Source organism: Cimex lectularius, unplaced genomic scaffold (genome assembly GCF_000648675.2).
Source record: "Cimex lectularius strain Harlan isolate CLEC.00 unplaced genomic scaffold, Clec_2.1 scaffold4, whole genome shotgun sequence".
Classification (NCBI taxonomy): domain Eukaryota; kingdom Metazoa; phylum Arthropoda; class Insecta; order Hemiptera; family Cimicidae; genus Cimex; species Cimex lectularius.
The window spans coordinates 541317-563573 of record NW_019392723.1 but is presented as its reverse complement, the minus strand read 5'-3'; the positions used below and the strand labels follow the sequence as shown (position 1 = coordinate 563573).

At 33.4% G+C, this 22257-nt stretch overlaps 2 protein-coding genes across 4 annotated transcripts in view; one reads left to right on the top strand and one right to left on the bottom strand.

Annotated features, from left to right (window-relative positions):
* Nucleotides 1-1397: 1397 nt before the first annotated feature.
* LOC106673071 (lipase 3-like) lies at nucleotides 1398-14798 on the top strand. The gene is made up of 8 exons (XM_014405018.1): nucleotides 1398-1570; nucleotides 10191-10386; nucleotides 10447-10561; nucleotides 12228-12471; nucleotides 12555-12713; nucleotides 12781-12865; nucleotides 14357-14499; nucleotides 14599-14798. The coding sequence occupies exons 1-8, from the start codon at nucleotides 1457-1459 to the stop codon at nucleotides 14752-14754; spliced, it is 1212 nt and encodes a 403-aa protein (XP_014260504.1). The 5' UTR covers nucleotides 1398-1456; the 3' UTR covers nucleotides 14755-14798.
* Nucleotides 14799-17831: 3033 nt separating this feature from the next.
* LOC106672824 (pikachurin) overlaps nucleotides 17832-22257 on the bottom strand; it is a 181625-nt gene continuing 177199 nt past the window's right edge. For all 3 annotated transcript variants that reach the window (XM_014404561.2, XM_024226701.1, XM_024226700.1), the window contains exon 13: nucleotides 17832-22166. In XM_014404561.2, coding sequence (XP_014260047.1) covers nucleotides 22015-22166 — 152 coding nt within the window. In that variant the 3' untranslated portion in view covers nucleotides 17832-22014. The remainder of the gene's footprint in view (nucleotides 22167-22257) is intronic.

The window sequence follows — 22257 nt, the reverse complement described above, 5'->3', positions numbered from 1 at the left end:
AAATTCTTTTGCCCGATAGGATTCTTTTATTTTTCAACCAAGACGCCGTAAAATGGAATCGGACGTAAATTTCTTGGGCATCGCGTTTGATTTCGTTAATGTTGAACGACTGTGACCCGGCCAATAACAGATGACAACACTTAAGACTTTCGATGGTGTGATGTGTCCTAGAAATAGGAGAATTCCTAGAAATAGATTGGCATTTTATATCCTACTTAATCAAATGAGGATAACGGTTTTTTTTCTATTTCAAATGTTAAGAATGGGCTACTTATGTCTCCAGAAAGAAAAATTGAAATTATGAAATCAAATTCGGCTTGGTTTAATCCCTTGTTTTTTACGTTATTTAATTTAGATCGACTATATAGATGTAAACCTTTTTCCATTAAGGATCATAATAAACTTATTTTTATTAACCTTTAAAAGTTTAACCCTGACGACAATGTACAGGAAAATGTGTGGTGATTAGTGACCGTTAATCGATATTTATTTAGAAATCGTGAGATGCGGTCTGGTGTGATGTAGGTTTCAGAAAAACATTTTCTTTATCGTGCCAACGTTTCGATCTTTATTGAGATCATCTTCAGGGCCTGGGATTTACAAACATTGTTTACATATTACAATTACATTTTGGATGTGGAAAAGTGAATTTATACAATGCAAAATATATTTTATATATTCAATCTATATCTTCCAGAAAATACTTCCTTGGATCCTATATAAGATGATATTTTCTCACCGCTCCAACATGAGCTTCAGATCCTTAATTTATTCCTTATTTATTCCTCTCACTATATGCCATCCATTTTTTCCACGTTCAAGTTCTTAAAAAATGTACTCATCCATTGTAGATCTGAAATAAAGATATTTTCACAAGTTTTGTTTAAAAAAAACACTTATTTTCTTCCTCTTTATTAGCAGTGATATGTCTTCCCCCTTTAGTGAATGAAAAAAAATAATAGTTTTTAATTAAATTGTCTTATGTTTATTGTTTTATTTTAGGAATGCGGTTGTTTTATTAGATTTCTTGTATTATCCACTTGAGGATATCTAAAAAATGATGTTGAGATAGTTTGTAATCGTGTTCTTTATAGATTATTAACACAAGGTTTTTTTTAACGGTAGAATTAAGGCAGGATTAACTAATAATTACTAAATGTGATGATAAGAAACGAATAATCCTGAAGATTCTTGTTTGGACCAGATTCGTTTGGGATTGATATCAAATCCCTGTGGGAAAGGGGTACGGAGTCTATTTTAATTCATAGACGACCCGATCTTTATCTTTAATTAATCATATCCCATAGTTGATACCTATAGTACAACTAGTAGCGTTTATCTTCAAGAGGGAACGATAAACGTCCGAGATAACCGTTAAACCTCGAGTGAGGCAATACATAAATTGCAGCGGACTCCTAGCCGCATCATTAGACCCAGAGTAGTGACAGCATTCGAAATGTTTACGTTTTACATTGTCGTACTCTTCGCTCTGTTTGCGCCTTATTCGTTCAAGAGCGTAAGTACGAACGAAGTCATCCCTTCCGACGACTGGCGAAAGCCACCTGACTCTGTAAGTACTTCCTCTGGCTCTCTTTAGTTATCAAGCGGACGCAAGAAGCACAAATGAAAACTATGCTAATTAAATTTAAACAACTGCTTTTATTAAAAAAAAAAAAATAATGACCGTGTAAGGATTTGACATAAGTAGAAACTGTTCCTCCATATCGCCTATTAGGTTTGATTTACTACTTTTGCCTTAGATATTATTTTAATAAGAAAGAAAAAAGTAGACAAAATATTTCTATAAAAGAAACTAACTAGATCATTGCGACTCTTTTCTTGCGATTTCGAATATTTTTAACAGCAATATCTCTGTCTGAATGGTTTATATATTCATGTTCCATTTTTTGAGAAAAAATAAATAAATAAGATAGTTGATATATGTCTCTCTGATGAAGATCGTTATGAACAAACAATCCTAGTAGTATTAATCTGGTACTAGGATGTTAAGTTATAAATTTGTAGAGGAATATAAAAACTTATTTAAGGATTAAGTCAATTTCTTTGTCTCTTCAGAAAGCTTTGTATATTTGTTAAACGCTTATCTGTTTTATTTATGTACTTTTGTTTATAGGGCAGAGCGAAAATAAATACTCACCAGATTCTTTCATGGCTTTTTTGTATTTATTTATTTTTTATCGAGTCTTGCTTTGGTATATCTGCATTATAGAAAAAAGGCTAAGATTTTAAAAGAAGGAAATCAGTATGTTTGTTTGTTATTGATGACTGTTCAATTAAAAAAAAAACGGCGTGGGGTCGTGTAGTGACTCATCAATCTATTTTCTACGAGTTGTTATCCATTTTGCTGCGATTAGCATTCCAATTTCGGTACAAAGTTCACGGTTCCAGAAAGAAATGAATCATTATCGTCGTCTAAAATAATAAAAGGTATTAAACCTAAATTACTGCCTCAATTTTAGGCCAAACAAATGACTGAATTTGGACGTCAATTCATCGGAAAAGGTAACGATCATTGTAACAGGACATTTTTTGTTTAAAAGAAACAACAATGAGTTTACTATCTCAAAACAATAAGGTACAATTAATATACATGGTATTCGGCTCGTATTACAAACTTTGCCAGTAGATATTCTACATTCAAAAAGTAACCAAAACGTACTAGTTAACTATGGTCCGAATCTCAACAGTTTAGGAGTTATTCCCATTTTTCTGATTTTTTAAAATTTCACGACCTTGCTACAAATAAACAACAATAACTCCAAAACTGAAACGTTTTGGACAAATCCGTATATACCGTTGAAAATTACGTTAAATTTCCAATAAGATGTGATCAATGCCAAAGTTGTAAACTGTAAATAAGCGTTTTAGTAGCCAGAACTTCAAAAAATAATTTTTTTGTTCGTTTGTTGAAAAACTTACTTTGGTGATTCTAAACTACTATTTGTAAACTTAGAGACAAGCAAATTTCAGAAAACGTAATCCATTTAATATCCTTTTTAGTGGTATAATTGTTTTTAATTTCTTTTTTCAAATATAAAGAAATTGATGAAGGAAAAGTAAAAACCGTGGTTGACGGATTGGTAAGGTGGACAATTAAAAACAAATGTAAAAACTTAAAGAAATTTTGAATGTATGAATTAAAAACATTTTGAATGTTAAATTTTTTTCCGGGGAATAATAGTACAAAAAATGATTTAAGACCATTGATATTATAAGAAATATCAATGGTCTTAAATCATTTTTTGTACTATTATTCCCCGGAAAAAAATTTAACATTCAAAACGTTTTTAATTCATGCATTCAAAATTGCTTTAAGTTTTTTAAATCACTATCGCCAAGAGTTAATATTACAATTTAATTTTTGAATATTTTAAAGCCTTGTCATTCTAAATTGCTGGCCCAAATAATTTATATAAGTTATGTTTCGAGTCCGAGTTTCTTCTTTTTTAAAAACAACTTTATTTAAAAATAGATACAAATTCAACGATATGCCCTCGGTGAATTGTTTAAGTATCAAAAGAAGCTCAAAGACTGGTTTTACATTTTTCCCTGGCTCGCTTATCGCCTCGGGTTAAGAGGGAGACAAATGCAGTTGTGCTTAGTTAGCGTAAGACAAGCTTGCATTTGTCTGTATAAATAAACACGTAGTTATTATTAGTTATAATATATAACTTATATCTATACTTGTTGTAAAATATACAAAGAGCAAAAATTATTGTTTATAATGTATGTTAATAATTAATGTAATTATTAAAAATTAAATTATCAATTGTAATATTTATTTAAGTATCAATTTTTTTCTTTTTTTCTTTTCTACTTTTTTTCTCTGTGTTGACCAAAAATTTAAGTCAAATGAAAATCGACCTCCGGCAGACGAGGTCCTCCATGCCGTAATTTTACTTTAAATTATATTATGTAATGTTTATAACTTTTCTTTTTTGCAATAAAGTATTATTATTAGTAGTAGTACAAAAAATGATCAATAAGTCGTGTTGGTAAATAAGTAAACAATTGCACTATTTCGGTTTCGAGCTCAAATTTAAATTCATTCAAAATTTCCTAAAGTTTTTACATTTTTTTTTAAATTTTCCAACTTACCAATCCGTCAACCACGGTTTTTACCTTTCCTTTGACAATTTCTCCATCTTTGAAAAAATAAATTAAAAAAGCAATTACACCCCTAAATAGGATAATGAATGGAGTACGTTTTCTGAAATTTTCTGGTCTCAAGGTTTGCAAATAGTAGGTTAGAATCACCATAGCAAGAGTTTCAACTTTGAACAAAAAATTATTTTTCAATTTTCTGGCTACTACGCTTATTTAATGAATTTTTACAAGTTTAGTGTTGATCACATCTGATTGGAAATTTAACGCAGTTTTCAATGGTATCAACGGATTTGTCCAAAACTTGCAGTTTTGGAGTTATCATTGTTTATTTGAAGTAAGGACGTGAAATCTTAAAAAACCAGAAAAAGATCAAATATCAGAATCCGCCAGAAAATCAGATTCAGACCATAGTTAATTCGGACTTTTTGGTCCCATTTTGAATATAGAATCTACTGGCAAAGTTTGTAACACGAGTAGCTTTTTTTTAAGTTTTTACTTTTCCTTCATCAATTTCTTTATATTTGAAAAAAGAAACAATTACACCACTAAAAAAGATATTAAATGGATTACGTTTTCTGAAATTTGCTTGTCTCTAAGTTTAGAAATAGTAGTTTAGAATCACCATAATAAGTTTTTAAACAAACGAACAAAAAACTTATTCTTCGAAGTTCTGGCTACTAAAACGCTTATTTCCAGTTTATAACTTTGGCATTGATCACATCTGATTGGAAATTTAACGCAGTTTTCAATGGTATCAACGGATTTGTCCAAAACTTGCAGTTTTGGAGTTATCATTGTTTATTTGAAGTAAGGTCGTGAAATCTTAAAAAATCAGAAAAAGATCAAATATCAGAATCATCCAGAAAATCAGATTCAAACCATAGTTAATTCGGACTTTTTGGTCCCATTTTGAATGTAGAATCTACTGGCAAAGTTTGTAACACAAGTAGCCGAACCCCCAGCATATGTATGCACTTAATACGAAAAAGTAAAATTCACATGCCACTATAGGCCATCGTAATAACCCTCTTCCTGGGTTGAGCATATTATATAAAAAAAGATACATATAAATTGAGTAATAAAAAGAAAAATAATCTTAAGGACCTAATACATAACTGACACTAGATCCTCTGGAATCGAAAAGACTAGGCAAGCCGAACTTAACCAACGATGGTGACAATTCATTAGAATTGAGTAATTCTAATAGATGAGAAGCAGAACCGCTGCATACTAAAAAAAGGAAAGGCGCAAGTCAGAGTACATAAAATACCCAAAAAATGAAACATGTCTTCTACATCCCCAGAACCGCATACGACACATTTCCATCTATCCCGCTCCATTCATGGTCTATGCTGAGTTCCCCCTTGGCCCGGTTCGCCCCTCCTTAGCAACCTGGACATCTCCGGCTCCCCGGAAACAACCGTGTTGATGATTAGCCTAGTCCGGACGCCTGGTCAACGTAGAAACACCCAATCACAGTGGTTCCCGGACTCAAACCATCCTCGAGACCGGACCTCCAAGTAGTTGGAGTACTAGAGCACGCCACTACTCCCTGTCATCCATGGTCTATGAATCAAATAAAAAAGCTTCTTAGTTTAAAAAGTTTAAAAATCCATCTTAATTGAGACATAGACAATCCCGGTCAGCTAGAAGGCTACACATATCAAAGCTATGGTTTAGATGAGGATAGAAAAAATGGGTGGAATAAGCGGCACGTGACGTGAACTCTTCTCGACTAGCTGAACTTACTCTCGCCCATAAGATAGATAATTGGTCTTTTCAGAAAGAGATATTTAGTTAATTATCAATCGGAGAGTTATATTTCCGAGAGAGATTCGTCAAATTTTTAAACGAAAATGTATTTTTGTTTATAATTTCCATAACAAATAACGTGGGAAATACGAGAACGGGTAGGTTTAGCATAATTACTGCGCTACTTGCAGTGTAGCTTCAGAGTGCGAAAAAAATATACACTCCATTTTGAGATGGACATGGAATGTGGTGTGGCAAAAGGTAGGGCAAACAATTTTTTATAAAGAAATACTGGATTCTCTCAAGTATCTCGTAAGCCTCGAAACCCCCAACTTGACCACTATAGAAATATGGAGTGACAGAACGATTGAAACCCCTTACATTTAATAGAAGAGGTATTATCTTTCACTATTTTTATTTCCTTTCTTCGTTAATTTAAGTCGAAAGTTTGTGGGCGTCATTGCTTCAAACAAATTTTGGCGAATGTGTTATCGTTGAAGAGGGAAAAGTATTTTAGGTATTTCGTAATAATAATGATTTCTTTATCTTATAATGACAGCTGTAATGTTCGCTCTGGGCGAGCTAGAATAATTAGATGAGAAATACAGCGATCCTAGCATTAAAAAATAAATTCTCCACAGACCTGCTGATACGTACAATTTATGAAAAGGCAGACAGACTGGATCAAAGCTGCCAGGTCATATTTATCTGGATGTTCCTGGACAAGTCGTCATCCTGTGAAATGAAAGTGCGGACAGGCGTCAAAAACGCCGCATAACCCAGAGACACCAATAATCCCAGCGGAGATTACGAAAAAAATGAAAAATATGAGTTATCAAGAATGCCAAAGCCGCTGGACTGAATTGGATGAAAAAAAATATAGAAGGTCGGTTCGTGGCCTTTGTAGGAAAAAAGGAAAGAATTATCTTAACAAGCCTTAGGATAGGTCATTCCCATATGACCATGTGGTGTGCGGCCGACAACAATGTAATATTCGTCAGCTACTAGTGGACTGTGGCTTATTAAAAATACATAGAGAACTGTCTGGCATACCTTCAAGTGAAAAATGTCTTGATGAATTCCAGTGATTCGGGAAAATTATTTGAATTTCTGAGAGTGGTGAATGCATATACCCTGATTTTGTTAAAATCAGGGTATTTCAACTACGAGGTTATATGAACCCTCGTGGTGACGGTGTTTTGGAAAATCTGCCCTGCATTCGAACCCGGGAACTTTGCCTTACAGTTACGCATAAACGTGGCGGCCACCGATCTGCCTCTTGTATATTTCATAACTTATAATGTTAATTTAAATTTAAAAGAAGGCTAATTTCAAGTAAAAAAAAAGACTAATTTTACGTTAAAAAGGGTTAATTTGAGGGAATATACCGGCTCCTGATCTATAATCTCTCTATGAACCATCTGTATACCGGATATAGCCGGAATTAACTGGGATTCTCCTTGATTAGGCGAAGAGCCATTATAAATTAAATTATACAAATAAAATACGAATACGAAATTAAACAAATTAAATTATTAAAGCAAATTTTAAAGAAAGCGAAGGAAGGGAAAATGAGAAAATTACTTTCTGTAAGGAGATATGCTCAACTCACCTACACAATTCACACCTGCAGGATGTGCCAAGGCCTTAGAGTTTTCCACCAGGTTGAGGAAAATGCCTCGGGCAACGTTGCTGGAAACGGAAACCCACTTTCAACACAGTAATGACACATCTACACAGAAAACAAACACTTTAGGCCGGAAGATGATCTCAATAAAGATCGAAACGTTGGCACAACAAAGAAAATGTTTTTCTAAAACCTACCTCACACCTGACCGATGCTCATATCAATTAACTGTCACTAAATACCACACACGTTGCTGGGAAGCATAGCACCTCTCGGGAGATAATTTTCTCGAAGTTAAAGTAAAGGAGGACTACTTCTTTCGAGAGGAGAAAAACGATCACTTCAGTTAAATTGTCTCGACAAGAACAATGTTCATCGGCCAGAAAACGACTTGCTAAAAAAACGATCCGTCTTATTTTTCATAAGACAGCCGGCCCACTTTAACCCTCTGATCATTCCTCGGCCCGAACAAAGGTCGAAGAGCAGAAAATAAGGAAAACTGATTTGAGTATTAAGAAGAAAAAATGAATTTCCCTCGATGTCAACATACCGCCCACCAAACTTGATAATATTGCATTAAGTAAAGAAAACTGAAAAATAGGCATATGAATAAATCCACGCATAGAAGCAAGTAGGAAAAAATTAATAATCTGTTAAACTCGCAAGTAACCTCCGAAGAAAGAGTTGTACATAAGTACAGATAAATCTGACAAATAGCACCTATAAAGCACTTTGTGCAATTGGCAGCCTACTTGGGTCTTATAATTTCAGTATCTAAATCCGTCGCGTTGGTGATAAACAGAAAAAAGCTGTTTCATACCCCCGATTTACAATAGAGGAACTCAAAGCCCAACAAACTAGAGCGATAAGTTTTTTGGTCTATGCCTATGTAAACTTCTATAGGCACCGCATGTCAAGTACATAGTCGAAAAAAAAGCTCAATGTCCCAAGGTGCATGGTAAAGGTTAAAATATGGGGCCCACTCCCAAACATGTCTAACAACGTACAAAGCCCAATCGCGTCTTTAATATGGTTGTATTTTCTTTTCTAACGCAGCCAAAATACACTTGAAAAATATCAAGTGCAATTCAGAGCGATTCGTATTTCCTCGGGCGCAATGAACACTTAGTGTAAGCTGGTACTCCACCACTTCATATAAGGAGGGACAATCTTAACTGTTAGCACGCATTAACTCATAAAGTTCGTGTAGAGTCATAAGCCATTCCCTTTAGTCTGAACTATATCTTTTCTTAACCACAGTGTACCGAAATATGTAAAGTGGTTCTTCAATTCAAAGCAATTAACCATGGGTCGAGGGTTTCAAGTTTCACAGGAGACCTTAAAAACGAGTTAAATGACGTTGGGCCAGTGACGGATTCTGTGAATAACTCTGAAACTATAAAATATATGATCGAGGGCGGTTTATGTTCAGAAGTCGTAGGTATCAAAATCTAAACAAAGTGAGCGGTGTTTTTAGATGTGGTTTAGTCATTATTCTATGCTTTTGACATTGCCTAATTTCTGTTCAATATTCACAGCCGAAACCATGGCAATTAGCGAAGCTTTGCTATATGCTTATTCTTTCCCTGGTAAAGACATAGTAATCTTTTCTGACAGCTAAAGTGTTCTTAACACACTCAAATCCAGTAAACACTCTAGAAACTACCGTACAAGACATCCGCCGCGATACCTTAATGATTAAGGAAATGGGAGCGGATGTGTATTTTGCACGGGTTAAGCTACACAGTCGGACTCCAGTGAAAGAAGAGAGAAAAAGGAGAGGGAGTAGAGGGAAGGAAGAAAGTAGGTGGAGATGTTTGTATAAACAGTAATTTACTAAATGAATATAATTGTCCTATACTTAGTTATAAGTACAGGGAATAAACAAGAAGGATAACGTAGATTACTTAAATTTTGTGAAATCATTTGACTATTACTACCTGAAACATTTGTTAGAGAGATTGACACACAATTACTCGCTTCTACCCTTTAACTGAACAAACACTCCCAGACTGTTCTATAAAGCGTTTTGGTTTCAAATCTGCATTTTAGGATTATTAAGACCTTTTCCACTAGAAGACTCAGAAGTGCAGCTTACTGCTTTCAATAATGCTCAAGCACCCTCTGGGCAGTACTTAGGGACCTGCTTCAACTGTAATGTCTGTCCACAAACCACCGATCCGTAGATAGTCCAACAACTTCTGTATATAACCATAGGGGCATTTGAATTTAGCTTGTCCCTGCATTGGCCAGAAAATCCTTCAAGCCTCTCCTTGGTATATGAGATGGTAGACTCAGAAGTGCAGCTTACTGCTTTCAATAATGTTCAAGCACCCTCTGGGCAGTACTTAGGGACCTTCATCAACTGTAACGTCTGTCCACAAACCACCGTTCAGTAGGTATACGTCCAACAACTTCTGTATGTAACCACAGGGACATTTGGATTTAGCCGTTTACATCTATCAATTTTTTTCGCTCTTTGTGTGATACTTATTATTATTATAAAAATGGTACTTGTTTATACCAAAATTCCAAAAATCTTGCTGAGAGAGTAAATCATGAGCATCAAGTTAAAACACTCTCTATTTCGTTCCATCGCGTGTTGTCATTTGAACTGTTTATGTTCGAAAATAAATTTTATTGTCATTGCCAAGACAGCATTAAAGTCTGTATTTCTTTATAGGCGGAGATGATTGCACAAAGGGGCTACCCGGTGGAAGTGCACCACGTCGAAACTGAAGACGGATACATTCTTAAAGCGTTCAGAATCCCTTTTGGAAAAAAGAGCGTTGGTGGCAAGCGGCCTCCTGTCATCTTGCAACATGGAATTTTGTGTTCATCGGATTGTTGGACGATTATGTCACCAGAAAAAGGATTAGGTAGATGATTTTATTACTTTTTTAATCTAATTTGTACTGATTGTCAACTTTCCTCCGTAGCTTATAGGTTGGTGGATTCTGGTTATGACGTTTGGGTGACAAATAACAGAGGAGCTCCGTACGGCAAAAATCACACGAAGTTGACCCCTGACGACCAAGAATTTTGGGATTACAGGTAATATTAAATTTATTCTCGTACAACATAAATTTACCTAAGTGATATGCAATGATTTGGATAAAAATTTAAGCTCGAGGAAAAAAAATTGCATTCTTCTGCTTTTTTGTCATGAACATGTAGTAATTCCACTAAAACAGGCATTTTTGTGCACAGAGAAAGGTTGTCGGTTGTCCCACGTAATTGGACGGTATCATTCCTTGGCTCCATATAGAGAGCGAAGGAATGCCACCCGGTATAAATCTGCTAAGGCAACGGGTATTTGGGCCCCCGATACGATTTTTTGAGGTAAAAGGATTGTTTTATTGTATTTCTGAGATCCATTATTTATGGCTGAGCGCCATCCTATAAGTAGACCTTTAATTTCAGCCTTTTACGGAAAAACATTTTTTTAATATATAATTTTTTCATCATTATCATATAGGAATAATCTTCTTTTGATTTATTTAATATTAAAGGTTTTTAGTTAAAATTAAATAAGGTATTCTTTTCGTTTCTTGTTATAATCATCCATGAGGACAACGAAAAATAGGAATAAAAAATTAAAAAAACAAAAATCAGACGATTTCAAACAAGTCTTGCTCAAAATGTGTTCGGTGAAGGCCGTATGTCCAAAGTGGTCGCAGTTAAGTCTTGTATAAGGTTAGTTTAGTTTTGACGGTCAAGCCTGATTTTCGACCTAGAAGTCTTCGTCCAAGTCTTCAGTTAAATTGTTCTCTCTTTAAGTCTTGTGTGGGGATTCCACGTCAATCTGCTGTCTAGGTATAGTCATAAGCATACTCATAAGTTTTTAACTTGAATGGAAATCGGTCTCTTTGTTGTTGATGTATAGTGGAGGGCAAGACTGTCTTTTCAATGTGAACGTACACTGAGTACATTTTTCTTCATTCAGTCTTGGCTTCCGTTTTTTGCACCAGTCTGGATAAGCTCAAGGTGTACTTGGATGTTGGAGGAAGTTTGATTCGAGTTAGAGGATTGCGCATAGATGGTGATGATAGTAGTAGGGTGTTTAGGTATGCCAGCAGTACACATGATATAAAGAATGGGACCAAGAATGCTCCCTTGGGGACGCCAACTTGTATCATTCTGACTTCCGAGAACTCGTTGCCGCACCTTACTCTGAAGCAGCGGCCGGTTAGATACGACTTCGCGATATGGTAAATAAAGAGCGGATGGGAAACGTTTATGTTTTAAAACGTTCTTTACTATTTCAATTTCGAGGTTATATGAACACTCGGTGTTCTGGTGTTTTTGAAAAAAAAGCTTATTTTTTAAGTATGTCGGGTTCAGAATGCAGTGCCGCTGGATTGGATCTTTGCCTAAACGCTGTGTAAATGCCTAAACCGTTTCGGCCACTGACGCCTCCATTTTTAAGTTTATAAAGCATGCCCGGGTGCCTATCAAAAGTCTGTGGTACATCTAGGATCGCACCCAAGCATTAGTATTTATTCTCTAGACCATAGGAAGCACTTATTGGCTCGTGAACTGATGAGGTCGGAAGCCGAATTGGTGATAGAATGATTTTATGAGTACCTAGGATGGGTATAAAGCGCTTTAAAAGAAGTTCGTATAACCTAACGAATTCTTAATTCTTCTCTTCTAATTCCCATTATTTTTCCCTTTTACCTATACCTCGCAGCAGCTCAAACATTGTATTTTTTTGCAGTGTACATGAACTGGGATACTATGATGTGCCAGCACTAATAGACTACATATTGAAACAGACTGGATATTCTAAACTGACATATATCGGCCATTCACAAGGGACGTCCCAGTTTTTCATCATGGGATCAACAAGGCCAGAATACAATGACAAGGTCAATGTCATGGCTGCGCTTGGCCCTGTAGCATACCTCGATCATACCCATGGTTTGATTAAGCTACTTTCTTCAATGAGTTCGTTTTTGGCTGTATGTAGTAAAACTATGTATAGTTTTAATAAATTACAATTTTTTTTAAAGATAATTAATAACTTATCTTTTTGCTGTTTCAGAAACTTGCAAAATTATTCAATATGCATGAGGTATTGGAGCATCCTTTAGTTTTTCAATTGGCAAATAAAGTATTATGTGGACCATATTCGGTTTTGAGACCACTATGTAATGATGTGTTTTTCTACATAACTGGTTTTGATTCTCCTCAAATGAACAATGTAATTTATTGATACCATTAATCAACAGGGAATTTTATATGTTTATGTTTTTATTTTACGTTTATAGACCATCGGGAGTGAAATAGGAAACTATTGCCCTACTGGAGCAACGATTAAACAATTAAATCACTTCGCCCAGCTTACCCACAATGGTAAGCAAAGAAAAAGTTATGGCTTTTAATATTTAATTCTATGAGGTTTACTTACTGGATTACTGGAAATTCAAAAAAGGCAATATTATCTGAGAAATAACGTTTTTCTAGCAATAAATAACCTCAGTTATTAAAGTCAAAATCGGAAGACAATACAAATCTTGAGATTTTAACATAGGAAACTATTTATAATCCAAGGGAGGGTGGAACTTTATTACTTTCAGTTCAGCCAAAACATCAACTCGGCTGTTGATCCATTGGAACCTGCAGTTTTTTTAAAAATATTGAATGGCTGCGAACCAGACAAGTGGTTCCAGCCTTATAAGAGGAGCAAATTTCACTGAGTACCCGGTTGATGGAAATGGTAAGTGCTGCATAGTCGAACCATATATGGTGGATTCCAAATCACAGCAATAGCCAATGGGTGAGATAAGGAAGCCCACTTTCAATATCTGCTACCTCTAGGTAGAAGCCGGTGGTTGGTTTGAAACTCAGGAAAAACTGGAACTTCTTCCAGTACCTGACGCTTTCCCATAGAAGACAAGATGCTAGAAATGGAAAACAATTGGCTTTAGTGGATGTAATCATGAGTGTCATAAAAAAACTTTTGGAAGACACAATTGTGACAATGGAGGAGCTGAAGAAGTGGAGTTGCTAAGAGCATGGTGAAAATCATCAAGATGCAGTGAAGAATGCACCTATATAGCCTGACCAAGCAAAAGATCCACTTGAAGACTTGCCCTCACAGACCTTCGGATGGTTGAAAATGTTCTAAGAGAATCAATAACATCAGTAACAAATCTGCATTAACCCTGAATATCCCCTGAATATATTAGACCATTTGTTTTAAATGCCACTGTCCTGCGCAAACACCATCTATGTACTGAAAAAACTAAAATGGCACATAACCAGTCATTGAGAATTAGGTAACAAAAGGGCAGAAATGCGGGCATAATGTTACATCTATGCCATCGCAATCTTATGAAACTTCGTATGGGTAATAATGTGTTGTTTCAAAGTTATAAACACTAAATTCACTAATTTCGTGGTCCGCTTGACCAATTAATATATTACAGTTAATTAAGGTTTTTAGTTGAGATAAAAAGTCAATGGCAAGAGCGGGATTCGAAAAATGGCAAAAAGGAGGGAAAATTCAAAAGGTGCGGTTGAGATGGGAGGTTGGTGTCCGAATGGATCGAGGTCACGATAGCTCAAGTGGTAGAACAGCGGCATATCAAGCCGAAGATCGTGGGTTCGAATCCCGCTTGTGCCATTGACTTTTTATCTCAACTAAAAACCTTAGTTAAATGTTATAAACACTTCTCACTTCACCCTTATCCCTTTGTTTGTAACATTAAATAACCAGGTGCAATGACCAACAAATTTTCTTTGCTGAGCTATTGACAGTTTACTCAGTCACTATTATCTGAGGCTTTTTTGTTCTTCACTTAATAAAAAAAACTACATTGATGTTATTTTTAAATTTTCCAGGAAAATTTACAATGTTTGATTATGGCACAGAAGAAAATATGGTAAAATACAATTCCTTATATCCTCCTCAGTATGATTTGACGAAAGTAAAATGCCCTGTTGTGCTTTATCATGGACAAAATGACTACATCAGTTCGCCTCCAGTAAGTTGAAGTCAAAATCCTACCTTGACCTAGTAAAATTGTAAACTGATACAAAACCATTTCCTCTTAAATACATTTTTATTTAATGCTTTTTTCTAGGAAGTTGTAAGACTTAGCAAAGTTCTACCCAATTTGGTCAAGAGAGATTTAGTTGATTATCCAAAGTTCAACCATCTAGACTTTATGTGGGCCATCGACATCAATAAATTATTGAACAATGATGTTTTGAAGACTATAAAAAAGTTTCATGGTTAATGAATGTTAATACGGCTTGTTTAAATAAATGTGTATTTTAAAAATTTGTTTTCTTAATTTTTTCCCATTCGAATCTCTTATGAATCTCTTGAACCTCAAATACAATGCTGTCAGTGTATTTTCATTATGCTTCAGGTTTTTGTTATTTTTTCGTAATTCATTCCTTTTTTTTATTATTAGGGTGATCAATGGATCACACCTAACCTCACATACCGTGTCAATTAAGGCCACCTCTTATTAGGTTTTATAAACTTATTGACTGTGACATTTGCTAAAATGTTCCATGTGCCTAAATTTATGGGTTTTTTTTTCACCCAAAAGATATAAATTGTTGATATTTGGCTTTTTTATTACTTTTATTATGTTAAAATAGCACTAGGGGGCGTTGGTGGCCGCAATGCTACGGTGCGGTAAGGTAGGTCCCGGGTTCGAATCCTGCGGCTATGCATTCGAATCCAGCGGCCCTGCATTCGAACCTGACATACTTACAAATAGGCTTTTTTCAAAAATACCTGCACCCTGAGGGTTGATATGACATCTGCTGTTGCAAACCCTCGTTGTACCCTCATGAAAAAAAAATAATAATAATAATAGTACTAGATCAAGAATGCAAGAATGGCACAATTACACAGAAGACAAACACTTTGAGCCCTGAAGATGATCTCAATAAAGAAAATGTTTTTCTGAAACCTACATCACACCAGACTGCATCTCACGATTTCTAAATAAATATAGATTAACGGTCACTAATCACCACACAGTTAAAAGCTAACTTCATCACGATGAAATGTTGCTGTTTAGCAGCCAGTGGTTCAGTAAGTGGTTGAAGTAGTGAATAGTAGTCAGGATAGACGTAAGCCATAAAAACACCTTTTTCACTTAATTTTACTTCTTTTATTCGGTCAACTTCGAGGCATAAAGTGTAGGGTTATGTGGTGAAATTGTTGTGAACCACCATGTATACACTTAAGTAACATGGCACTATAGCAATAACACTACACTTTATGCATTGAAGATGACCCAAATAAAGGTCAAAATTCAAAACGTTGGCAATTAAATGAATAAGGTATTTTTCTGACATACGTCTAACCTGACTGTTCCTCACTATTTTAACCACTTACTTCATTAGGACTTTCAACACAATACTATTCCACTTCCTCACTGGGGAGATCATAATGCCATTTGGGATGAAAGGTTTCAGAGTAGGAGGTTGCTATTAAGATCCAGGGTTTCATGGAGTGGGCTTGAGAACAAATGGGATTTGAAGGTCTGTGTGGATAGGGTTATCATTTAGTAGGGATGTTGAGCAATGGTTCGAATGATTTAGAACAGGAGGGACTGGATTCTTTGGAAGCTGGCACACTTGGTTGAACTAACAGGTTAGATGAAGTTTTGTAGAAAGTGTTTTGATCTGTTCTCAAGTAGTCTGTTGAGCAGTTTATATCATCGGTTGCGAGGAGAGGAACAGAGATGCAGTTGATTGGAGGAGAAGTGACAAAAAGATGAAGATTATTTGATGGGATTTGATTTTGTCGAGTAGTATCCTCCTTTTTTTAACTAGTCCTGGAGGTTGCTGAAGGCTACTTTTAGGTCATTGGTTTGCTGAAAGGATAGTAATATCATCTGTATATGTGTTTGGATTTTCATTTTCATTTTTATTTTAAAGAACCGCCTATTTTGTTTATTATTTACTTATTATCCTATACCAGGAAGCCGGTCTAAAGGATTGGCCGCCCCACTCTGGGTACCACACATCAGTCGCTTTTATGACCGAGCCTGGTTCGTTTCAGCTTTCCATTTTTTCTATTTTTTGTGTGAACCCGCAAACGCTTTTCTACAGACCGCTTTCTGTAAAATCTCTTCTAGCATCGCTTGGAATTTTTTCTGGATTGATTTTACACCTCGCCAAAACGCCAGAGTTGCTGGTACTTGTAAGTGGGCCGTCCTCCCCAAATACCCTATTTTTCATCGCTCCTGGATCCTTCTATTTCCTGCCCACCTTTATCATTCGCCACAACATCAGCTTGGTGAGTCTTTATTATTTCATTTCTTTATTTTATATATCAATAATTTTTATTTTAAAACTGTTTTATTTTATTTTACATTTTTTCCACGCCTCCCGATTACATTCGGGTGGTCCTCCGTTGGTTAAAACCGCACAATATGTGAGGAGTAATGTATCAAGATTGTAAGAAGTGTATAATGAATAAGAATAGGGAACCAAGGAAGCTGCCTTGCAGAACACCAGCATTAGTGGGTGGTCTCAGACAGATTGGATTTTAGGATGAGGAATAAATTAATGATTTTGAGTTTCCTGAGCAAGTTCGTGCCACATTCAATTGAGTGAGTCTTATCCTCCATTTCTTGAACTATTCTTTCAAACAAGAGATATGGTCCTGGAGGTTTCGGAAGGCCACTGAATCTTGGTTTGCCAAAAGGATAGCAGTATCATCTGTGCATATGAAGAATGCTGGAATGGATAGAAGTGTCTGCAGTGTATAATGGATAAGAATAGGGGACCAAGGATGTTGCCAAGTGAAAGACCAGTTTTGGCATAGTGGATGTTTTTGGATAGATAAGATTTTACGGCGAGGCAAGCAAATGGAATGCCCCTGAGTTTCTAGAGAAAGCCTGAAACATGCGTGTAGCAAATTATAATATTTTGCGGTAGTAAAATAAAATCAAACACCAATTAACACATCAACGTTTATTATAATTGCTCAAATTTACACAAGTACATATAAAACTAACTTACATACTGTACACGAGATGATATGTTTTGAAGCGAAGTTGATGATGTTTATTCACTCTACTGTTTTATATTTAAGGAAAATAATTGGCTTTGAACCACTATGAAAAAATATACAATTGATTCTCATAGGATAGCAGTAGTATTATACAAGTTTATCCAATTGGCTAATTAATGTCAATACTACATTACACAGTTAATGACATTCTTTTTCTCTCTTAATGTATTATTTATTGTTAAGGCAAGTGGTACACTGTGCCTTTTAAAAATAAGGTTTAACATCGATACAGAAAATAAGTCAAAAAATTTTCTCAATTTGATTATTGAAAATTGTATCCTATACTAACACTTAAAACTTAAATAAATGCTATTTACAATAATTGAATTTATGACTGTTTTTGGACAATAAGAACTATTAGAAGAATTAGTGGTGTGAAGCATGATTCTACATTATTATATGTACAATTATACCTATTATACCTTGCATATTTGAGGCCCCCTTAAATGAACATTTGTTTTAAATAACCTTAAGAAAATTTTTTTTAAATTTATAAATTTCATATATTTGTGCTATAAACAATTTATTAAAGGTCCCAAGATTAAATTGCATGATTTATACCTTTTCCTTGAATTTATCCATTTTAATTGAGAAAATTTTACTTAATAACTGACATTTATTGAAACCAAAATCTTAATAGTGTAACAAAAAATCAGTGTTTTGTCATACAAATTAATTAGCTAGTGAGTTTAACTGACACTGATTTGTAAATTTCTTTCCTTGTACCTTGTAGTAGAAACATTAACTTAAATATCAAGGTAGCATCGCAATAAGAATTAGAACCTTTATGAGGCACTATAAAACTATAAAATTAATAAGAAAGACACGATACTAACAGTCTAACCACCCAAGAAGGAATAAATATATCAGTCAAGAGGGCTAGTAGTAGCAACACCTAATTTACTCTTTTAAAAATTATTAATTTAATTATTTCAATTAACTATTCACAAAATCCACTAATCTTAACAGTATCCATGTTAACATTAATAACTTTAACTTTTACAAATTTTTCTCATTTTTTAAAATGAATATTCTTCATTTAACTTGCAAAGAAATAATTCATTAATTCCCTATTGTAATCATCAGTAATAATCATTAATTAATTATTTTTTCTTTTTAGTGAATATAATTTACATTAAAAGTTAAACAATTATAACAAGATTTTATAGAGAAATTGTAAAGAAATTTGTTGTTACAATCTTTTAATTAATGCAAATAATTTTGAAGTGAATTACATCAGGATAAATTAATTTGCTTCTAATAACTTTTGGTGTTGGTTTTTTTCTTGTTTTCGCACAACTCATGAAATGCTAACTAAATTAGTTAAGAAGAAAGTTAACATGCACAAATAACTTGATTTGTTGTATAGTTGTTTATTTGTCCCAGAAAAAAATATGCTGTTACATCCATTGAACAACAATTTTAATTAATTCAAACACAGTAAACTAATCACGTTTAATGAAAAATAAAATTATTTATTTTGAATTTTCTAACCCTTAAGTTTTCTAAATGTAAAGAATGATATGTTAAAAAACATTACACAACCCATAATCAATAAATCATACATAGCACAAGAACAAAACGCTTTTAACAAATTTATTCACAATATTTTATAATAGATATATAAACAAGGTCTTTAAAAAAACTTATATATATGAGCATAAATGCTATTGTAACAAGGAAGTCCAGACATGGGATCAACGATATTAGGGAAACTTTTTTTTTTTATGATGCTACGTCAAGTAATATTTGACACGTGTCGTGTCCGATTGTTCTTGTGAATAGGTTCTAGGAGCTGAGAAAAAAAATTCGAGTTTTTAATATGAATTTCTACTTTGTTGTGCATGTATTTCAAGGTATATGTCAGACAGTTGTTTTACATAGGATAAGGAAAATCTAAAAAAAAATATAATTTGCACCTGGGTCACTATGTTACTAGCTATAGTTTGGAGGTGTCATAGCTATAGAAATGCATAATTGAGACCGTGCTAAATAGTTTAGCACGTTAAAATATTTTTTATCAAGAAATAAAGTTGATATTCGTTTTTAGCACCCTCAAAAACTCCTGAATGCCAATTTTTTGAAAAATAAAGAATATATTTTTTCTTAGGTTTTTCGCCTAGGTTTTTTAGAAAAATGATAAGAAGTGTCAATACCTTTGAAATGACTTTGCTGATCTATATGAACCTTTATAGTGACTTAGAATCCTATAAACAAAACTTAGTGGAACAACAGACATCAGAGAAACAAAAATTGTTTCTGCTTATTAAACCCAAAAATGTCTATTTTTTGTTTTACATAAAAATTTGTATTCAAGACCCTGCTTGAAAAAAATCCAATTTTTTTAAATGAAATTATTTTGGCCTAATTAACTGAAACTGACTTGTGGTTTTTTAACTTATGATATGCATAATTTCATTTAATACAATAATGCATATTACTTTATCTGCCTATATAAAATAAGCAAATTGAATATTAGATAATAACCTTAAAATAAATTCACAACAAATGCAGAAAACTGGACCAGAAAAAGAAATTTTATCTTGGGTCCTAGAATATTTTTTTAAAAATCAGCATTCCCACATCCGTATCCTCCCTTTGCAAAGAAAATCCTCATTTGTTCTTGAAAATTTGTACATAATTTAAAGAATAGAATTGCAATTACACTTGAAAGACATGCACACTTCTAGAAGAAATTTTCAGTTAACTTATCAACCAATTCACTAATCAATAATAAATCAACTGCAGTTTTTCCACATTCATTTCTTAAAACTAGTTAAATTAAAATATAATGTTTTTGTTATTATACTAAGTACAGTAAATTTGTATACAATTTATTTTTTGTAGCACAATAAATTAAATAATGTACATTTTTGAACATATTTGATGATTTTGTTCGGCTTACATAGATCAATGCATACTTTAAAATTAAAGGTATTTAGCTGGATTTGCATGTTTTGACATAAATCACCACTATCATAAAGTACATTTAACAATTAATACAATGTACAAAGCACCCATCTAAAGAGTTTAAAATAGTGATAGAAGTAGTCACTCGCTTATTGTTGTAAACTACTGCCATAAAAAGTCTCCTGTTTTTAGATTTAAGAAAATCAATTTCAAATTAATTTCTAACATAGTAGGCCATTTATCTGTTAGTTGAAAATTGTCAACAGGATAGTTTTGTAGAACTTAATTTAAAAGTAGAACATTAAACAACTGTAAAATTGAACAGTAGTTTTCAAGTTTCTAAATTGCTATTAAAATTTGCTGAAAAGTATAGCAACGTGCTAAGCAGAATTCTTCGTGCGAAAAAAAATCTTTCCACTGGTAACATATAATATCAAAGTTTTCCTACAATATTAGTTTTTTCTTCAAAATCTTGATGCGTTTATAGAATTTTAAGAGAAAATTTATGGGCAAAACTGTGAAAGGCTTTTGTAGAATCTTCTTCAATATACAAAAACAACGAATAGCATGAAATCAAACCGTATTCCTTTATAATGTTTTTTTGTCTTATCACCATTGAATAATTCAACAGCCACACCTACTCTATAGTAACTAAATTGTTGGAAATAATTCTAAAAAAACGGGTATTTACATCAAAAGGATCTGCATCGTGAAATTATTATAAAAGTGTTTATCAAAAAATTTGATGATTTTGAAAACAGGACGGATTTCAATACATAATGGATAATTTTTTCTTAATAGACAAAGCCTAACTAAATGAAAACATTTTCATATGTACAATCTAGTTTAAATATTTATTTTAAAAAATGAATAGGTTAGTTTGAGTGTATTCTTAAACACACTCGCTGTAGATTTCAACTTAGAAGACATACTTGGATATTATCAGACAAGAAATAATCTAAACAAGTTTATTTTGAGTGTTAGCTGAATTTAAATGAAAATTTCCAATTTAAAGTTGTACACAAGTCTCTCATTTAACATTAGTTTTGCAATAAAAATATGTATGTAGATTGATTAAAACTCATCCACAAAATGTATATAGAAAAGTGCATTCACATTACATTAAAAGTGTACATTAAAATAAAAATAAATAATATATAAAATAAAAGTGATTAAATTTATATTCTTAAGGTGAAATGATGTTAATGAATATTTTCATAATTTGTAACAGAAGTATGTGCTTTATTTTCTTCATAAAATTATGATTTGTTTGGTCTTTGCATATTAACTCTGTATATAATATATTTTTATTTACAGTGTACAGTTAATGTTTCATATACATGTTGAAAATGTTTTGTTCCATTGTCTAACTGACAAAATATGCGTTCACTCCTAAATTTCTCCAAGCGATACCATTTTAATGACACATAGCTGATTTGATCTTACAACATTATTCAAAATCCCTAATAATTTCTTTCTCGCTTATTGTATTAAAAGCTAATTAAGTCAGTCCAATCGATACTTTTTAGGAAGGAGCTTTTTTTTATGGAGGAAGTTCTCCGCAGTGATTGGATAGATCTGATGTCCAAACAAGTTTTATATGATAGTCTGAATTTAAGGTCAGCTCTGATATACAACCCATGAAGCCTTTATGGTATTTGTAATGAGTAGCCAATTCCATATCTTCCATACCACCTATAACACATAACAAAAACATTAAAACTTTATTAATTAACTACTTATTAATATATAAATAGAAGAACCAAGTGACAAATTAATATAAAGA

What these genes read in the sequence shown, in the direction of transcription:
- LOC106673071 (XM_014405018.1), top strand. Translation starts at nt 1,457, where the DNA reads ATGTTTACGTTTTACATTGTCGTACTCTTCGCTCTGTTTGCGCCTTAT. An exon ending in GTCACCAGAAAAAGGATTAG is followed by an intron (nt 10,387 to 10,446) that starts GTAGATGATTTT and finishes TTTCCTCCGTAG; the next exon opens with CTTATAGGTTGGTGGATTCT. An exon ending in ACTACATCAGTTCGCCTCCA is followed by an intron (nt 14,500 to 14,598) that starts GTAAGTTGAAGT and finishes GCTTTTTTCTAG; the next exon opens with GAAGTTGTAAGACTTAGCAA.